Source organism: Strix aluco, chromosome Z (assembly GCF_031877795.1).
Source record: "Strix aluco isolate bStrAlu1 chromosome Z, bStrAlu1.hap1, whole genome shotgun sequence".
Lineage (NCBI taxonomy): Eukaryota > Metazoa > Chordata > Aves > Strigiformes > Strigidae > Strix > Strix aluco.
Genome location: NC_133971.1, coordinates 112,489 through 131,090, shown reverse-complemented (window position 1 = coordinate 131,090; position 18,602 = coordinate 112,489). Strand labels below are relative to the sequence as shown.

The 18,602-nt window shown below is 57.2% G+C and overlaps 3 protein-coding genes across 9 annotated transcripts in view; 1 reads left to right on the top strand and 2 right to left on the bottom strand.

Annotated features, from left to right (window-relative positions):
• Positions 1 to 60: 60 nt before the first annotated feature.
• LOC141918462 (uncharacterized) lies at positions 61 to 7,504 on the bottom strand. Its single transcript, XM_074812986.1, has 7 exons — positions 7,496 to 7,504; positions 6,834 to 6,922; positions 6,721 to 6,781; positions 6,034 to 6,195; positions 3,538 to 3,637; positions 947 to 1,077; positions 61 to 393 (listed from the first exon to the last, which is right to left on the bottom strand). The coding sequence occupies exons 1-7, from the start codon at positions 7,502 to 7,504 to the stop codon at positions 109 to 111; spliced, it is 837 nt and encodes a 278-aa protein (XP_074669087.1). The 3' UTR covers positions 61 to 108.
• A 1,143-nt stretch (positions 7,505 to 8,647) lies between these two features.
• TRMT10B (tRNA methyltransferase 10B) lies at positions 8,648 to 14,109 on the top strand. Its single transcript, XM_074813373.1, has 8 exons — positions 8,648 to 9,200; positions 9,271 to 9,379; positions 9,480 to 9,604; positions 10,086 to 10,238; positions 11,026 to 11,104; positions 11,937 to 12,004; positions 12,296 to 12,419; positions 13,378 to 14,109. Exons 1-8 carry the CDS (start codon positions 8,679 to 8,681, stop codon positions 13,482 to 13,484), a joined length of 1,287 nt encoding a protein of 428 aa, XP_074669474.1. The 5' UTR covers positions 8,648 to 8,678; the 3' UTR covers positions 13,485 to 14,109.
• FRMPD1 (FERM and PDZ domain containing 1) overlaps positions 13,496 to 18,602 on the bottom strand; it is a 27,377-nt gene continuing 22,270 nt past the window's right edge. For 3 of the 7 annotated variants that reach the window (XM_074813364.1, XM_074813371.1, XM_074813370.1), the window contains 2 exons: positions 15,095 to 18,469; positions 13,496 to 14,872 (listed from right to left, as the gene is read on the bottom strand). In XM_074813364.1, the coding sequence (XP_074669465.1) occupies positions 16,137 to 18,469 (2,333 nt within the window). In that variant the 3' untranslated portion in view covers positions 13,496 to 14,872; positions 15,095 to 16,136. The remainder of the gene's footprint in view (positions 14,873 to 15,094; positions 18,470 to 18,602) is intronic. The other 4 variants (XM_074813366.1, XM_074813365.1, XM_074813367.1 and 1 more) reach the window with 4 other exon arrangements.

The following is an 18,602-nucleotide window of genomic DNA, read 5'->3' as shown; positions in this document are numbered from 1 at the left end:
CGTGACACCGCCGCGTTAACGCTTTCACCCCCGCGCGCAGGCACAGCGCAGCAGCCGGAATCAAGAGCTCGATGGATCTTTGGGGCGCGCAGGCGCCAGCGAGCAGCGTCAGGCGCCCTCCGCCTCCCCCTCCCGCGCCCCACGCGCCGTCCTGCCCATCGAGTAGAACTCCCGGTTGGGGCGCAGGCCGACGACATGGGCAATGCGATTCGACATGGCAAAAAACGCCGAGATCATGCCTATGTCCCAGGCATCCTCGCGGTCGAAGCCGTGCCTCTCCAGCTTCCGGAAGTGCTCCTCAGTGATGTCGTCAGCTCGACAGACCGCGAGAGCGAACTCCAGCATCGCCAGGTCCCTGTCGCTCAGGTCCGCCAGCTTCCAGTTCACGATCACCTGCAGGAAGGCAAAAACCAGAGGCGGCACAGTCGCACCCCGCCAGCAGTCCAGCTGGCCGACCACCTCCTCTGCTCGGCACCTCCACCGGACAAAACACCCACCCGCCTACTCCACCTCCCTCCCCATCCCGGGCACCATGGCGGGTTTGCCGAGCTCTGGAGGAGCTCCTGAAACAGGACCCGACACCCACAGGGTGCTGCTGCTCCCCACTGGGAGCGAGTTCCTCCACAGACCAGATTAACACAGCAAAGAATGTGGGCAGCAGGATGAATGTTCCGCAGAACCGTCCCGCCCCGCACCTTGCTTGAAAAGGGGATGAGGGTGCACAGACCCCCACCTCGAGGTCCTACCCCTGCTGGCCACCGCTCCGATGGCTCGCCAACAGACCTGCTAAGCCAGGAACTGAGTGAGAGCCCTGGACACATCAAGATTGCTGGGAACCACACAGATTTAAGATTAAAACTTCAGGTGAAAAAGCAAAAGGGCCGTTCCCACCTCCCAAAGGACCGTGCGAAGCAGGTGGGGCACACACTGCCGTAGTCCCACTGACCTGGTCAGCCAGCGCTGGCTGCTTGGAGTATATCCGGTGAAGTGCTCCATGTGCAACCACACAGTAGGGACATCTGTTCACAACACTCGTAGCCACAATTATGAGCTCTTTGTCTGCCTTGCTGAGACGCCCTACAGGGATGGCAAAAGATTTGGCACACTTTGCTATCGAAAATATCCATCACAGCACTATCACTGGGGAAACAGGGAGGGGAGGGCTCCAGGTACAGGCTGCCAGCAGCACAGCCCAGGAGACAGGGCTCCGGAGAACGCGCATGGAGACACCACAACCAGAGCGCCTGGGTGACAGGACAAGGGGCAGCGGTTTTAAACTGAAGGACAGCAGGTTTACATCGGACATAAGGAGAAAATGTTTTATGACGAGGGTGGTGAGACACTGGGACAGGTTGTGCAAAGAAGCCGAGGGTGTCCCACCCCTGAAGGGTTCAAGGCCAGGCTGGACGGGGCTTTGAGCACCCTGATCTAGTGGAGGGTGTCCCTGTGCAGGGCAGGGGGCTGTTGGACTAGATGACCCTTGAAGGTCCATTCCAACCCAAACCATGCTGTGATTCTGTGATCATCCATGCAACTGATTTACCTGGACAGTTGATCATGAGGCACGTAATTAGGATGAGGGACATGAGATTTGGTCAATAGGGGAATGACAATTCTACATAACAGGAAAACTCAGAGGAGCAAAATTACTTGCTCACTGAGTAGAAAGCTCAGTTGGTGCTTCTCCATGTAGGTCTCAGAGGCAAATGGCTAGGGCAGGTGTGGTCTGTTCTTCCTCTGATGCTTTATTGCTGCTTTTACAGAAAAGTGCACTGTTCTATAACCCACTAAGCACGTTTCATCAAGTAAACATTACTGGCAGCTTTTGAAGGCAGAAAGAAAAAAACAAAAGGAACAATTAGGTACCCTAGGACTGGAGCTTTAACAACTTCTAGTGACCACCAGACAGACAGACTTCCACAGAGTGTCTGTCCCTGTGACTGCTCTAAAGAAGCTGTGAAAAAGGCGGCTGTGCTTTGCTATACTCAGAATCAATCCTATTCACGTTCACAAACAGCTTCACAACAGGACTGTGCACAGGATCTGAGGAACTTACCTGGCTGCGTATCAGCACTCGTACTCTTTGCCATTTTTAAGATAATTAGCAGCAGCGTTTTTTCAAAACTACACTTCACAGGGAAGGTCAGGGCCCCTCCTCCTCACAAAAGCTACTGCTTTACTGACTCTGAAAATATTTTCATAAAACCAGTGTCTTCTAAGAGCATGAAAGACACTACTAAAACCTCCTGGGCAAAGAGGAGTCAGGGGAAGAGGCCTTCTCGCCCTGGTTCAGCACCAGAAGGCAGCAGCTACACCACGATACTGCAGCAGAGATGCTGAAGAGTGTGGGATCCAAAACAGCCCTACTCATCAAGTCAAACAAAAAGGAAGCATGGAAACAAGAAGGGAAAAACAGACCCTCGTACAGCTAGTGGCAAGGCTTCACTCCAGCAGCACAAGCAAAAAGCTTCACACAGAGACTGCATGCGAGAAAGGCGTAAGGCCGCACTCCTCACTGCCCCCACAACTTGCTGAAACATCCCTCCTGAGCCCTCATCTCCCATGAGCAGGAGAAGCAGTCTAGACGCACCAGCTTCTTTAAAAAAACCTGGATTTTACTAATGTACCTTCAGAGCAAAAGCAATGAAAACAGGCCTCTTGGTGCCCCGTACCACGGAGAGCTGGAGGGAGGAGCAGGCAGTCCCCAAAGTGCGTTTCCTCGAAGGCACCGTGCAGAGTTCCCCACGGCCTGGCCTGGCAGCCCTGCTGCGGCCAGCCCTGGCCTCCCCGCTGGGCACCCAGAGGCACCCCAGGGCACAGCCAGCACCTCACTGCCCCGCCTGCTGCTGCCGGGCGCGGACACCCCGCATTCCAAGTCCCCCCGGCGCGGGTGCCAGGGGCACAGCCTCCCTCACACAGGTTCTGCGCGCTGCTGGTGGGCCAAGAGCTGTTGTGAAGGAAGAGCTGCAGGGGGGCTCAGCGCCAACCTGCCCCATCTTGGGAGTCGTACTGTGCTGGGCCTGGGGCTGCAAGCCCACGTTGCGGCTGTGGTGCCTGGCTGCGTGACACTGCTGGTCTGGAACCTGACTGACCCCCAGGCCGACTTTCCTGCTTGGTCTCGGCTCTGCCTCATCCCGACAGACTTGCCTGGGAAATCGGGACTGCTGGCCCTGCTGACCGCTGCCAGACCCGCCCTGCTTGCCTTGCTCACCCCTGCCCTGCCTTGCCAGCACGCTCAGCTCCCGGCTCACCCTCCCTTAGGCACCAGCCCGTCCTTTCTCCGCTGCGACACAGAGCACAGCGCAGCAAGGCAGCAGAGCTTGGCTTGAGAGGTACTTTTAACCACTGGCTAAAGAGTATGAAGCTGTATGCAGTACAGGAAGGAGCAGCTGTGCAGTTCCAGCCGCTGCCAGATGTTACGGGGGGTTGGGAGAAGGCACAGTGAGCAATACATCTGAGGATGTCAGAAATGTCGCTTCTAGCAACTTCTCGCATCTACAACGGGAAGGGCAGTTCTGAGGTGGTTGTATGGTTTACCTGTGTCTTTGTTCATAATGGCATTGTAATAAGCAAAAAAAGCTCTGAATTCAGCAGGTCGGTGAGACATGGCTTTGAACACATTGGGCAGAAATCCAGTCTGTTCAAGGAAAAAGAAAACCAAGTCAAGAACTGTAACAACACAGAGCACAGAGGGCAACATTCAGGCACTAGGCTTAGGGAACAATTTCTTAGCGCAGCAGTGCTGAGGCATCTCTGCAGACCCATTCTCCTGCCCTTTGAGCCCGTTTATACATATGACTGAATACGTAATGATGTGGTTCTTAACTAGGTGTTGCTGCAGTTTCATCGCATGACTATTTGCCCTGCTCACTTCAGCCACAGCGGTAATGACCACAGTCGCATCATGAGCTCCTTTCCAAACCAAGGGGCTGTCTCCGCTTGGTCTCCCTGCACAGGTGCTGCTTTGCCCATTTCACTATCCTAAACCTTCTGCACCTCTTCTTTCCTCTGAGCTTACAGGACACAAGACAGGTTGTCATGGTTTAAACACCACGCAGCTGCTCACTCACCCTCTCCCGCCCTGGGGATGAGGGAGAAATTGGTGGGGTAAAGGTAAGGAGCCTCATAGGTTGAGATAAAAACAATTTCATAAATGAAATAAAATAATAATGATAATAATAATAGTAATAATAGCATATACAAACGAGCGATGCACAGGGCGATTGCTCACCACCTGACAACGGATGCCCAGCCTGTTCCTGGCTAGCAACTCCAGAGAAGGGAAAATCCCAAAACCGCAATCCCAGGAAAGAGCGAGCTTCCCAGATCACCCTCCTCTACACACCGATCGTGACGTTGTATGATCTGGAACATTCCCTCGGCCAATCCAGGCCCGCTGCTCTGGCCATGCTCCCCCCCAGCTTCGTGTGCACCCACACACGGGCAGGACATGGGGAGTTGGAAAGTCCTGGATTTCTGAGCAACAACTGAAACCATCAGTGTGTTATCAGCATTCTTCTCATGCCAAATCCCATGATGAATCCAAAACACAGCGCTGTTCTAGCTACTAAGAAGAAAACATTAGCTCAATCCCAGCCGACACCAGGACAGGGGCTCCGGCCGAGGCTGTTTGTGGTGCCGGCACACAGTGGATGCACAGACTGGCACAACAACAGTGCTCCGCTCTCCCTGTCCTGCTCCGACAAGCGCCGATGCCCAGCCACCGTGGCAGTGTCAAGGCTCCTTCCCCAGAGCACCGCTTGCTGCCTCTCACATGGAGGCTCAGCCGACCCGCACCCGGCTCCCCATGGTCAGCATTTCTCAGCAGGGGTTCAGCCGTGGCGCCCGGCTGCCCACGGCAGCTTTGAACAGGCTGGGCTCTCGGTGATGTGGGAACCACCCGCAGGCCCCATCACCTTGCCGGCTGCTGTTCCTCGGGGTGTTTATGGGAAAGGAAAGCAGCCCAGGTGCCACAGACCCCTCTGGCAACCTCCCTCCACTGCCACGTAACTGCCTGAGCCTTCCTTCTGTCTCACCTGTCTGTTTACTGCTCATTAAGCAAGAGGAGGCTCTTCCCTCTTCATCCACAACCCCTCAGCTGACTTAGGAACCTCTGGCAACGCCAGCAGCACTGTTTGGGTATCAGGTCTGCTTGGTTGATTGGATCCGATACATCGGTCTTTGCTGACCCCTTCAGTGCACTGAGACACAGGGGTGTGCACCACAGCATCGGAAACCTGAGCGGACTCTTCCTCTGTACATCATATTTGCCATCAAGTCTGCTGACTCCTTCTGTTATTACGCAAACTTTACTGGGGCCACTGCACGGTAGCAGAGCACAGATTCAACCCCCCGGCAGGAAGGACAGGGAGGCTGGACCAGCACTCCCCTGAGAGGAAGCTCTTGGAGGAGAGAGGTCTCCACAGCGCTGTGGCTGGTGGAGTGTTCTGGCCACCAGGAAGAGCTGTGTGGCATTCCTTCTCTGCAACAGCAGGGAAGAAAACTCTTGTCCAAAACCCTCTTTCTCCCCTTACACCCCGTTCTGCATTAGGCTTTACTGTTCTGCCACTGCACAGCCCATTTTGGCTTTGGAGAGCAAAAGCCAAAGCTCAAAAGCAGAAATACCCCCTGAGCCTTTTAATACTGTCATCAGAACAGCTCCTCCTTTGTTTTTTCTCCATTAAACATGTTAAAAATACTCATAATAGTGCCTCAAGAAAACACAGATGCTCTCCCAGAAAAACAAGTACATGTCAGTATTCCAGCTAACCCCAAGCACGAGACACCACCTGAAACAACCCACCAGTCTCACAGAACCAGGCAGACTTACAATCCCGTCAGCACACTACAGGATTTCCAGTAAAATCCCCATCCTGGAGACTGGAAGGAGCTTTGCAAGAAGTGCCGCTCACCTCAGTCTCCCATCAGGTCTGTGTTAGACCTAACGGACCAGAACCACTCTTTTAGGGTGTACGACCTGCTCAGACTTTGGACCCTTTCCACTGGCAGAGTGTTGCAGCAGAGCTCCTTTACCTTCACTTCCACTTCCTCCATGAGCTCCACAATGTCATATGGCATGTCCTTCTTGTTGGGTACCGGGTATCGCCCAACAGGCCCTGCTCTGCTCCCTTCTCCGGTGCTGTATGCCACCCGGGGCTGCCTCCAGAGTCCCCCTGAGGCCAGGAGAGGCAGGAGCTGGGGAGAAAGGAGAGAGGGAAGTTTGTAATTTGGAAGGACAGAGCAGCCTGGGGAGGAAGAACTTTTCCTCAGCTACTCCTGCCTTTCCGACAGGACTTGGGGGCATGTCTGTCGCTGGAAGCCACTCTCCGTTAGTGGGGCAGTTGGTGCTCTGGGGAAGGAAACCCAAGTCCCATTCTGCCCTGGGTTTGTGTGTGTGGTGGGTTTTTGGTAGCTGGGGAGGGGCTACAGTGGTGGCCCCTGTGAGAAGCTTCTGGAAGCTCCCCCAGCTCCAAGTTGGAGCCGCCTGTGGGCACGGCCGAGCCGATCAGCGACGGTGGCTGCACCTCTGCGATAACGTATTTAAGAAGGGGAACCTGGGAGGAGGAGTGGGAGTTGTGACGGAGACACCTCTGCAAACACCAAGGTCAGTGGAAGAAGCGGGGGGAGCTGTGCTGGAGCAGAGCCCCCCCGTACCCCGTGGTGAGGTGGCAGGGCCGCCCCCCCACCCCCATGTTGGTCACCAGAGGAGCAGAGACCGACCTGTGGCCTGAGGAGGGCCCCACCCCGGAGCAGGCGGCTGCGGCTGGAGAAGGCCAGGACCCTGTGGGAGGAAGCCCCCGCTGTTGTAGTTCAGATCTGGGGGTGACCCACACTGCAGCAGTTCAGGAAGAGCTGCAGTCCGTGGGATGAACTCGTGTTGAAAAGAGCTTGTGGAGGAGTCTCCTGTGAGCAGGGGACCGCGCTGGAACAGGGGAGGAACAACACAAGTTCCCCCCACCCTGAGGAGGAAGGAGCAGTGGGACTGACCACACCCCCCATCCCCTGCCCCCCTGTGGGGGAGGAGGGAGAGAAATAGGGAGCAAAGCTGAGCCTGGGAAGAAGGGAGGGGTGGGGGAAGCTGTTTTCAAGATGTGGTAATGCTTCTCACTGTCCTACTATGCCTGTCAAGTGTTGTTGTTGTTAGTGTTTAAATTAAATTGATGTTCTTTTTCTTTCCCTAACAAGTCTGTCTGTTGCCTGTGACCATAATGGGCGACTCATCCCTCTCTGTCCTTATCTCGATTCCTGAACCTTTTACTTGATTTTCACCTTCCCAGTGCTGAGGGGGGACTGGAGAGTGAGCGGCTGGCTGGTGCTCAGTTGCCCTCTGGGCTCAAACCAATCTCTGGCTGCAGCCCTAAACTGCTGTGTGGGCACCTGGCAAGCACCACCTCCCCTTGTCCCCGTCCTCTGCACCACCTCAGCTGCAGCCACAGCTGCTGCTCCTCTCAGTCCTCACCAGCCACGGATCACCCCATCTGCACCAATGCCGAACCTGCGGCATCGCCCGAGTTTAAAAGGTGTTTCCACCCATCTGCACACAGCAATGTCATGCGGATGTCTACCCGTGGCACTAACAGATGTCCTTCAAAAAGGAGCACAAATAATAAATTGAAGGCCTTTTTTTTTAATGCCAGTCAGCCTTCCTCCAGGCAAAGCCACCTTCCGTCCTGCAGAACAATCAGTGGCGCCAGAATCAGGCCTTCCAGAGCACTGTTATGCCAGGACCACTGGGGGTTTGGTACTGACAAGGCTGCATCCCCCTTTGCAGCGCTCTGTTATTGTATGAAGTTTTGGTCTTGCAGCGTCCACACTACAGGCCTCGTTAGCTCTTGAGCTGTGTCGTGAAGGGCTTTACAAAAGCAGCTGCACCTCACGGACGGGCGGGTGAGTGGGGGGGTAGTGGGTACAGGGACAGCAGTCACCCCATCGCTGCATGGCGTCCCCCACAAACTGGGAGTGAGCACTAAACCTGTCGGATCACACGTTCTCTCAGGGTTTTTGCTCGACATATACTTGATTTCTGGCCTGAAACACCAACACACTACTGCAGCATAAATGAGTAACAATGATAACGGAGGCAGAGACACCTAAACTGGCTGCTGTAAGGAAGATGCAGAATCTGTACACGCTGTACCAGAACGTATCCAGGTACCACCTATGGAAACTATGAGAAAATCTCTAAAGCAAGTACAGACAGGAAAGCAATCTCAGAAACCAAACTTCTCAGCATTAAGTGCAAAATACACTGGGGTGCAGCGAGTAGCTTCAGGGCTGCTGAAAGCAAGGATGGCCACGGGACAAAGGTCACCGGGCACCCGGTTCAACCCGGGAGCAGAGGTCTGGTGGGTCCCTCAGACGGGCGGGCTCAGGGCGAGCAGCACGGGGCAGCAGCTTCACGTAGGGACGGAGCACAAGGGCCCCACGGATTCACCCCCCATTCACAACGGCGTGGGACGCCCGAGTGCGACGGAGACACCGTCAAGGGGCAGCAGCCGGTGGCTTCGTTGAGACCCGGCGGCTCCGTGGCGGCTCCGTGGCTGCTCCGTGGCGGCTCCACCCCCCACCCCCCCCGCCTCCCCCGCGGAGAGGCCGCCCCGACTCCGGGCCCCCCTCGGCCCCGGGCCCAGCCCCTACTCACGGGCGGGCGGGCCAGGCCGCGCAGGAGGGCCGCGCTCATGGCTCGGCCTCCCCGTCCAGGGCGCCCTGCTGGGAGCCGGCGGGCGTCGGGTCCGCCGAAACCGCGGCCCGGTGCGCTCGCCGCTGAGAAACGGCACGGGGCGACGCCGCGGGGCCTCCGCCGGACGGCTCTTCCGCTGCCGGAGCGGCCCCTTCCGCGGGCGGCGGCGCGGCCCCGGCCCTGCCCCCGCGGCTCCCAGCCAGCTGCGCCCGGGCTGGCCCGCACCCCCCCCTCCCGGGCAGCGCCAGCACGGTGCCGCCCGCCCGGCGCCGACTCGCTCCCCCAAGCACAGCCCGCGCCCTCCGCCTGCCCCACAAGGCCCCGCCCCGGCAGGCCCCACCCCGCAGCGGCGCCAATGGCGGGCGGCGATGGCGGCGGCGACGGAGGCGATGGCGGCGGCCCGTCGGCGACGCCCGAAGGGGAGGCGGCGGTGGCGTGCGAGGCCCTCCGGCTGCTGCGGATCGAGCCCTCGGCAGTCGGCCCCGGCGCGGGGCGGGCGGGTGGCGCGGTGCGGGGCTCGGTAGGTGCCTCGGGGCGGGACGGGCCCGGCGGCGGGCGGCCCGAGGCCTGAGGCCGCGCTGGTCCCGCAGAGGAACGCGCTGCGGAAGCGGAGGCGCTGGGAGCGGGTGCTGGCGGCCAGGAGGAGCAAGCGGCGACAGGAGCGGGAGAGGAGCCGGGCCCGGCGGGCCCAGGGCCCAGGTGAGTGGCGGCGCGGCCGGGCCGGGGCGGCGGGGGCCGGGCCTGGGGCGAGCGAGGCCGCGGCGGGGGCTGCGCTGCCCGTTCTGCTCTCCCCCCCCAGGGGCTGCCGGCCGGGGCGGCGGGAGGCCCGCGGCCGCGCTCGCCAGGGAGCGGCTTCTGGAGGCCCGAGAGTCGGGGCCGCGGCTCTGCGTGGACCTCGGCGTGGCCGGCTGCATGACGCGGAAGGTACGGGGGGCCCCGCCCGCGCAGCCCCCGTGGGGCCCAGCCCCTCGCCGGGCTCCGGGAGCTGCTCGGAGATCCTGGGGACGTGCCCGCTCGGAGCCACGACACGGCCGCGCACCGCTCTGCTCCCGCTCCGGGCAGCGGCCGCGGGAGAGGGGGCGTCCGGGGCGGGCCGCTGGTGGGTTCTGGCGGTGCTGGGAGCTGGGGCTGTGGGGTGCAGGCAGCAGCTCTCCCGGGCTCAGCGCCCGCGGCGGTGCTGGCCCCTCCACCCCGGCCTGCCCGTGGTCTCCAGCGCTGTCCGGGCGGCGCACCCAACTCTGGGTGTCCTTGAGACCCGGAGGCAGCTGAGCTGTGCTCCCCTGGACGGCCCCACCGAGAGCCGCAGCCAGCACGTGGGCGTCATGGATGTCCGCGGGTTCTGGATGGAGCCGTGTAACCCCCTGCCCCACACCTGTGGGTCACTGTGCTGGTTCTTTGTTGGAAGGAAACAAGCCGCCTCGCCTCCCAGATCAGGAGACTCTACGGGGCAAACAGGCGGGCCGAGAAACCGTTTTGGCTCTGTCTGACAGAGTTTGTGGTGGGCTCGTTGATCTACGAAGAGTGTTTTCGCATGAATGATGGCTTCTCCAATTATTTGGTAAGGGTCTCTGACCACAGCGCATCCGAGGCTTGTAGCCACAGCGCTGGCCCGCGGTGTTGACCCGAGATGGGCTGAGATGGGCTTGGATGAGAGCTGTGAGTGGTGTGGGACTGCAGTTCAGTGACAGTGGGTGAGGTCACATCCTCTTGCCCTTTGGCAGGAGCTGAGAACTGACATATGATGGGGGCGATGTGCAAGACCTTCAGGTTAGGTCGTGTCCCTCCTGCCTGCAGGAGAATTCCTTCTCTGGGTGCTACTTCTGCAGAGAGACCTGTGACAGTGGGGACAGGCAGACACGTCAGCTCGGTCGGGGATTAGGCAGCTCAGGCATTCCTGTCCAGGGTTTTTGTACCCATCTCAGGTCTGACTCAGGCATGAGACCCACACAGAGGTGATGGCAGCAACATCAAGCCCTGTGTTCTACAGTACACATGGGGCTGCAGCTGGTAACAGTGAAAGGGGGAAAACACCTGAAGTGGAGATTCCTGAATCTCTCAAGAATTAGAATTTCATTTAAAATTAGGTAATTATGGCTGCTCTCCCTCAAACCACATCTAGGTATTTTGATGAGAAGATAATTTAATTGATTTTGAGATAACATATTCAGTGCTCATATAGAAACATTTTCCAATTTAAAAAAACCCCACACTCATCTGCAGGAGTTTAAACACCTCAGGCAGTAGTGTCAGTTCCAGGATATTTCTTGAGTCTGAGAGTGGGTTTTGCTCTGGCAGATGAACTTTGGGCTAATGGGCTGCTTCTCTCCCTGTTTTGTATTTTTCAGATGGATACAACTCCAGAAAGTTACCTGGACCTGTTTCCTTTAGATGCAATTGTTTATCTCACTCCTGATTCTCAGAATGGTAAATATTTTACATGCTTTAGGCACAGGGGAGCTAGGGCAAAAGGTTGATTTTTAAGCTTTTCTTTTTGAGACTATTTCATACTTCAGGTGATTCAATTCCAAGCATTCAGCATCTCAGATTGCATGAGATGTACTGTATACTTAGGTCTGATGCTAAATATATTCCTTGCTTAATCTGTTTTGACGGGGAATGAGGTTTTGACTCAGGACTGTGTGTGATCTGCAGCTGACTTACTTAAAACCTGTGTGTAGACCCCCTGCAGTGTGTAATACTGCGAAGTGGCAAAGTGGAGATGCAGTGGCAGTTTTGGAGACAGTCTAAATGACATCTCTGAAACAATGCAGCAGCTACAACATTCCCTTTATACTTAATTTGCTGCCGTGTTTATTTTCTCCTCTTCCTCCATTTCTAACTGGCCATGGGTTTCTGAGGATGTAGATCCCCTCCTTGTTTTACGAGAGTGCCTTACTCTGATAAAGTATCCATGGAGTGTGGGGGAGGGTTTTAGTAGGTGACCTCGACAGTGGGGAGGCATCTGCAGCGCAGATTGGGATCAGAGTGACCAACCCAGTCACATCTCAGATCAGACAGCGCCAAGGGGAGCAGTGCGCGGCGCCACTGGCACTCTGCTTCCAGCCACTGTCTCATCTCCCTCTTGCTGGCAGGTGCCAGCGGGTGCTTCTGTCCCTGAGACCTCAGGCTCCTGCGCGCTCTGAGGCTCCGGGGTGAGGGGCAGCTCTGGCCACAGCTTTCTCATGGAAGTGGGGTCTGGTGTAGGACAAGATTTTACTGCTGTGTGGTGGTGAGCAAGTGCTTCTCTTGTTTCTAGTCCTTGAAGATATTGATCCCAGTAAAGTGTACGTCCTGGGAGGCCTGGTGGATGAAAGTATTCACAAGGTGGGTAGTAGCTTGTCAGGACTGGAAGGTGCTGTCTGCCCCTCACGAGAGCAGAGATGTCCCATTGGTGCACCCAGTGCTGCTGCTGCCTTGATCCAAGACATGGCTGCTGTGCCACCATCCGTTTTTCTCAAGGTTCTGCCTGGATCCCTCACCAGGCTGCAGCAGTCTGGGTGAAATGAGTCCCAGGACAGTTTTCAGCTTCACAGCTGCTTGTACCCAAAAGAACGTCCGTGCTACAGGTGTGCAAGTTTGCGCACATGGGGCACCTTGTTCTGGTTTCCCTTGCAGAAGCTGACCCTGCACAGGGCACAAGAGCAGTCCTTGCAAACAGCCCGCCTCCCCATTCGAGAGTACATGGTGAAAGCCATTAACACCAAGAACTACCACTCGGAGACCCTGGCAATTAACCAAGGTGAGGGGCTGAGCTGTGTCCGGCCCTGGGCTGGAGGGGCTGTCACGCACTGCAGGGTTTCCAAAGTGGAGGCCCAGTGCTGAGAAATGGGGAGGCACTGTCAGCAGAGGTTTCTCTTACTGGGTTTTATCCCTGCTGCCTCGTTTTAAAGGTGTCGTGTGCTTCTCTGCATCAGCCTGCTGTGGGGGAGCAGGGCTTGCCTCACCCTTGGTTTGCACAAAGCAGTGAGCAGCCGGTGCAGGGGGTGTGAGGTGGCTGCCGCTGCTGGCAGTCACACAGGGTCCCATCAAGGGAGGACAGATTTGTTCAGGGCTGTCGGGCTTGATCAGGGCAAGGCTGACAGCAGGGCGGCCGTTCGCCTGCTGCAGCACGGTGATGGCTCCGTGTCGTGACCGTGGACCGGGCCAGCCGCTCACAGCAGTGGACGTGCCCGTGCTCCTCCGCCTCTGCCACTGGTCCTAGGCACCTCTGCCAGGGACTGTGGTGGGGCTTGAGTCAGTTCTTAGCTCTGGCACAAGGACAAGGCAGAGATGGTGCAGGGCTCTGCAGAGCACCAGGCACAGCTGCTAGACACCACGGTGTGTCCACGGGAGCCCTGACACGGGGAGACAGCATCTGAGCAGCAGTGGTGAAGCGCGGTAGGTGTGACCAACCACGGGTGTTCTGTCAGCAGCATGTGCAGGCAGCACAGCTTAGTCAAACGGGATTGGAGGCACCTCGCCTTAGTTGACACAGCCTCTGCTTTTCCTAGCCAGTGCTCCCCAGAGTCTTCAGAATATTCCTCTGCTCCTGGATGAGCTGCCTCAAACACTTGCTCATCAGATTTAAAATGGGGGGGGAATGCAGACCCCATGCTGACCTTCTCTGGCATCAGCTGTTATGCAGCCAGTGGGGTATGTACTGTAGAGCTTGCCACTGGTACCGGTATCACAGCATGGCACATCTCTCTTCCCCACAGTGTTTGATGTCTTATCAACTTACTATGAGACTCAAAGCTGGCCAGCAGCCTTGAAAGCTGGAGTTTCTACCGGAAAAGGCTATGTGCTACCAGATGCAGTGAAATAAGTGGAAATACCTCACTATGAGAATGCACAAGAAAATTGTTTATTTTGTGATGTTAAGGAGCTCTGCAGACAAGAGAGGCAAACTCCAAATTTCAAGCAGAGGCACTGGTATGAATGTGCATAGAGAAAATGGCTCTGCTTAAATCTTGTGTAAGGAGCTTGTCAAGAGTGACATGTTCTACCTCAGCAGTACAATGCTGGACATTACTTTTCCCCTTGGAACAGAAAACAAAGCCGATGGAGCCCTGGGATCAAGTAAAAACTGGCAGGAGTTCAGTTTGGCTTGTTTGGAGATGCTTGTTAGTGTTTCTGACTCCTGCATCTACTCTTGTTCTGGGACAGGGAAGAGAGCTTTAAGGTATTTCTTTCATCTTGGTTAAACAGTAAGGAAGGTGAAGTTAGAATTGCAAAACTCACTGGTGAGGAAAATTCCTTCCCGTGGAAAAGGACAGTGCTGTTCCAGTTGGGGAACACAAGATGGGAAGCAATTCCCCAGTGGAGAAACAGTTTCCAGGTGCATCATGTCCAAACAAGTTTAAACCAGTTGCACTGAAGACTTGGTGAGTTGTTGAAGCCTATAGCTAATCTTGTGCATCTAATCTATAAATAAAACGCTTATTCTTAAACTGGCATTGCATCCTTGCAGTTACTGGTGCATGGTACATCACACGCTGAAAGGCAGTTTGCTGACCCTGATGTGCCTCCTGGAAGGGTGCCTTTGACTGTGCCCTGCACAAACCACAGGGATGTGTTTCACGGCCACAGCAGAAAGCATTTTTGATACATCTAATGTGGTATGTTACCTCAGCCAGCTGCTAAAAAAAACCAACCAAACAAACCTTGCAGTGAATGCCTATGGCTGACCATCAGTGGAAGAATTTGAAGTCTCCTGAGGTAAATTACTGTCTTGTTGGCTTACACGTGCACAGGAAAAGCGTTTTACACCTCCTGACATTTGGTGTCGGTGGGGCCGGTGGCAGCTGCTGTTGGTAGACATGGTGTTGCCCGCCCCCTGCTGAATTGGGGTTTGCCGGTGCCTGTTCAGTGCCCTGTGGGCTCCGTCGCCATCCCCAGTGCCCTTCCAGCTTGTGCCTCTCGTGTGCTGTGGACCAGCAGCTGCAGGGGGGCCTCAGTGGGGGAGTCTGTAAGTTCCTCGCTGCGCCCAAACCACCGGCAGCACTCCCAGCCCTGTCCCCGCGGCCAGGGGACAGCTGGTGCCCGCAGGCGCAGCGAGCTGCAGGGGCTCTGCGTGGGGCTGGTGAAGGTTGCCTGGTTCCTGTGGGTGTTTCCTGGCTGTTGGGGTCTACCCGCTCAGGGAGGTTTCCTGGGGATGCTGCTGTGCACACGGGGTCAGCTGCAAGGACTTGCCCTTCGCTCCCTCCGGACACACTGAAGAATGAGCAGAAAGTGGAGGTGGCCTCCCACAGACGTTACAGGGCCACCCTGTCCCCACACTGCCCTGTGAGATGGGGTGTGCGAGGGCAGAGCTGGCCCTGTCCCACAGCACCCCCGTGCCCCTCTGCTGCCCAGGGCAGACCCCCCCCCCCAACCCTGCGCACGCTTGGCTGCAGCAACTGACCCGCTGCAGCCACAGCCCATTGCGCAGCTCACCTGCTGCAGAGACCCCTCACAGAAAGCCAGCTGTCCCCAAACACACCCCTGGGCTAAACACCAGCAGTGGGGGGCCTGCCTCTGCCCTCCTCCTCCTTGGGTGCTGAGGTCAGGCCTCCAGCACCAGAGTGCCCATGACGAGGGATGCATGGCTTGGCCGGCCAAAGGGTGAGCGGCTCACCCCTGGTGAGGGGTGTTCCGCAGAGGGCGGAGAAGAGCCACTGGTGAGGTGGGGCAGAAGGGCTCGCCCTCTCCTAATAACGGGCCATCTCCACTGCTGCGAAGGCGGCATTTCAGCCTCAGGACTTGCTCGTTCCTCCTGGAAGACAAAGATCCGTTAAGCAGCGTGGGGGGGTAACTGGGGACTTTCCCAAGCATCAGCAGAAGGAAACAGAAGAGCTGGCTGACACACAGGAACCATATCAGAAGAGCAGGGCATTGTGTTGCCCGCCTCGCCTGGGACAACCCTCTTCTGCCCTTGCGAGGAAAAGCAGTTAAATAGAGCACAGCTGTGTTCCCAAAGAGGTTTCCCTCACGAGCCCAGACATACCCTCAGCTATGGAAGGTGGACAAAGCCGCCTTGGTTCCTTCAAGTCAGGCCAGGGTGGGATTTGACATCACTACCAGAGTCAGCCCGAGAGTAAGGAGCAGGAGGAAGAGCAGGCCAAAAGGCTCCCATCTTTCTCCACAGGCAACGGAAGGCAGCCAAGACAACACCTGGAGACTGGCCACCTGCAAGGCCCTCGGGAGGTGAGGGACAAGCCCCAGGCGAGATGCACAAGCCACTGAAGCTCTCTAGAGGTTGCATATTACATACAGGTTGTGCACGCAGCTAGGCTGAGGGCAGTATGCCCTGCCCCACCACCACCTGCAGACACAGCGGCTCTCGGTGCAGCTGAGCCAACGCGCACGGACGCGTCCTTCTGTGGCCATCCCCAAGCTGCAGGGCTGAGTGTCCCGTGGGGGGAGAGCTGGCAGTGGACACAGAGAACATGGCTGGGCCCTTCCCCACCCAGTGCACTTGTGCCACCAAAGAGCCTTGTCACAACAATGGGGGCACCCTGAACTGCTGCAGGAGACAAAACATGGCAGCTGTAAGGGCTGTGTGCTGGCGGGCGAGGAGCTTGGCGCCCAGATCTGGGCAGTCTTGCCTGCGAAGCTGCTGGTGAACAGCCTGCACAAGCTGGTGGTAGGTGCCCACCACATCCAGGAGGGCAGCCCCGAGCTCCTGCTGCCTCTGCCTGCACATCCGGCAGTGCGTCACCTGGAAGCAGGCCACTGCCAGCTGAACCAGGTGGTCAAATGTTGCCCTCAGTGTACCCTGTAGCTCTCCAAGGGGCTGCTCGGTTTTCAGGAGCTCCTGGCAACTGGACAGCAGGTCCTGGGAGGCTAAGCCAAGGGCACCCTTGCTCTCAGCGCCCTGCTCTGCACATTGATCCTGCAGGTGTGTCGCTTGGTTCCCGGAGAGCTTCCCCACAACCTCCTGAAGCTCTGTGGTGTAGGTGAGGAAGCAAGAGAAATCTGCAGGGCTCATCCGTGCTTGGTCCTTCAGCTGGCTGAGGGCTTGGACGTGAGGGTCCCACCATGCCACGTCCCCAGCAATGGAGAGAGGGTAACTGCTCACAGGAGTCCCGGGAAGGCTGCAGCTGCTGGATGGTGGAGTGGTGAGGGGCCCCAGGAATGTGCCACACACGGGGACGGTGGGTTCACGTTCCCCCTTGTCATCAGGCCTGTGGAAGCAGCTGATATAGGACAGCCGGCAGCTGCACTTGTCCATCCCAAGGTGTGGTGGAGACGTCATCTTCACTGTGGAAAAACCCAAGGATCTGGTCATGATGGGGTCAGAAGGGGTCTGCTCATCCTTCTTGTGGTTAAAGCAGAGGAAGGAGTGTTTTGAAGCCCCATGGTCTCCTGCTCTTTTCCCCAATGAGCCCAAGGGAGTTGGGCCCGAGGAGGTGGAAAGCCCTAGAGATGGAGTCAGAGGGGAGTCCTTCCCCACCTCAGTAGCCTGTTCTCTGGGAAGAGGAGCCTGAAGAGGCTGCAGCTGTTTGTGAGCCACATTTCCTGTGTCTCTTCCAGGCTCTCCTTCAGCCAGCCCCTGGCTGATTACCAACTCTTTCTCGAAGGGTGGTCCATCTGGGGATGTCTGCATCTCCCTTCTGACAGCAGCAGCCCCCAGGCACCCGCTGGTCTTCTGAGAGGCCAAAAGCTCTAGTGGGGTATCTACCCTTTCCTGAGATGGGCTGGGCGATGTGAGGTCTGTCCTCATCCCAAATGAGAGCCAGGAGAGGCGAGTTATAACCCCTGAAGTGCTGCTGCAATCTGTTAAGAGCTGGGTTGCATCTGGAAAACCCACATGATTTTTACTGTGCACTTTCCGTAAGGCCTCCTTGGTTATCATTTGTCTGCTTTTGGCCTGTGACCAGGCACTGTCGCTGCTGTTTTCAGCACAGCTGTCACCATTAGCTCTTCCTTCTTCACCGGGAGCCAGGGCAGGCTCCTCGCATGCTGCCTGCCCCGCGGTTGTGGGGAGCAGCTCCTGGTCCTGGGGAGAGGCCACGCTGGGCCCATGAGCCAAGGGCGGCAGCACGTGTTCATCAGCAGGGCAGGTCACCTCCCGGTCCAGGACTGGGGGTGCACCGCCAGCCTTCTGCTGGGCTGCCATCACCTCACCCACCTCACCCAGTGACAGGCGGGCCCGCCAGCCCCCGGTGGCCATGCAGCTCTCCTCACTCGGCCACGCAGCGTTTGTCTTTGCAGAGGAACTTTCCTGGGCAGCTCTGCTTTGCCCCCCAGAAAGGGGCTCAGCTTCCTCCAGGGACAGGAAAGGTGGATGCGCGGCATGTGTGGGCTGGATGCCACCGTCCAAGTGCACGGCAACACCTGCACTCTCCTCCCTGTGCTGGTCACCCTGCAGGCGAACAGCTGAAATGGAATAAACCACCGAGTCAGTCACCGATTTTGTTTCCATGGTGTCAGGCTCCATTTCCATCAGGTCAGAGGATGGGTCTGTGCTGGCAGTGTCTCTCTGGGCCTGGGTGGCAGCAGGAATTTCCAGCTCTGCATCCTTCTCGATGTCCTCTGAGGAGGGTGGAGCAGGGGGCTGAGCCAGCAGCGGTGGGGGAGGTGGCCAAGAGTAGTAGCTCTGCAGAGAGTCTGGCAAAGCCAAGGGGAAAGTGACCTGTGAGGTGTAATCAGTTTTCAGGAAAGATCTCCTCTTTCTCAGGTTCTTGGCATATGTCAGCTCCTTCTCCTTTCTGTGTTTCTCCCTTGCTGTCTGCCTTGTCATCAGGTTTTCCCCCAAGCTGTAACACCTTAGTTTCTTTAGGAGGCGGGAGGAGTTGTCTGTACCCTCCCGGGTCATACTGTACCCTGCTGGCAAGAAAAACACATGTAAGTCAGGAAAGAGCCCCAGGCAGCAGAATACCCACATCTATGCAGTAGGCCAAAAAGCTCTTAACACAGGTCCTGCAATTGCAGAGTTTGGCAGCAAAGCCTGGCTCCCAAG

Coding starts and splice junctions, on each gene's coding strand:
- LOC141918462 (XM_074812986.1), bottom strand. Junction 3,638..6,033: donor TGGAGGAAGTGGAAGTGAAG/GTAAAGGAGCTC, acceptor TTCCTTGAACAG/ACTGGATTTCTGCCCAATGT. Junction 394..946: donor AGCCAGCGCTGGCTGACCAG/GTCAGTGGGACT, acceptor GCCTTCCTGCAG/GTGATCGTGAACTGGAAGCT.
- TRMT10B (XM_074813373.1), top strand. CDS start 8,679: ATGGCTCGGCCTCCCCGTCCAGGGCGCCCTGCTGGGAGCCGGCGGGCG. Junction 10,239..11,025: donor ATGGCTTCTCCAATTATTTG/GTAAGGGTCTCT, acceptor TGTATTTTTCAG/ATGGATACAACTCCAGAAAG. Junction 12,420..13,377: donor GACCCTGGCAATTAACCAAG/GTGAGGGGCTGA, acceptor TCTTCCCCACAG/TGTTTGATGTCTTATCAACT.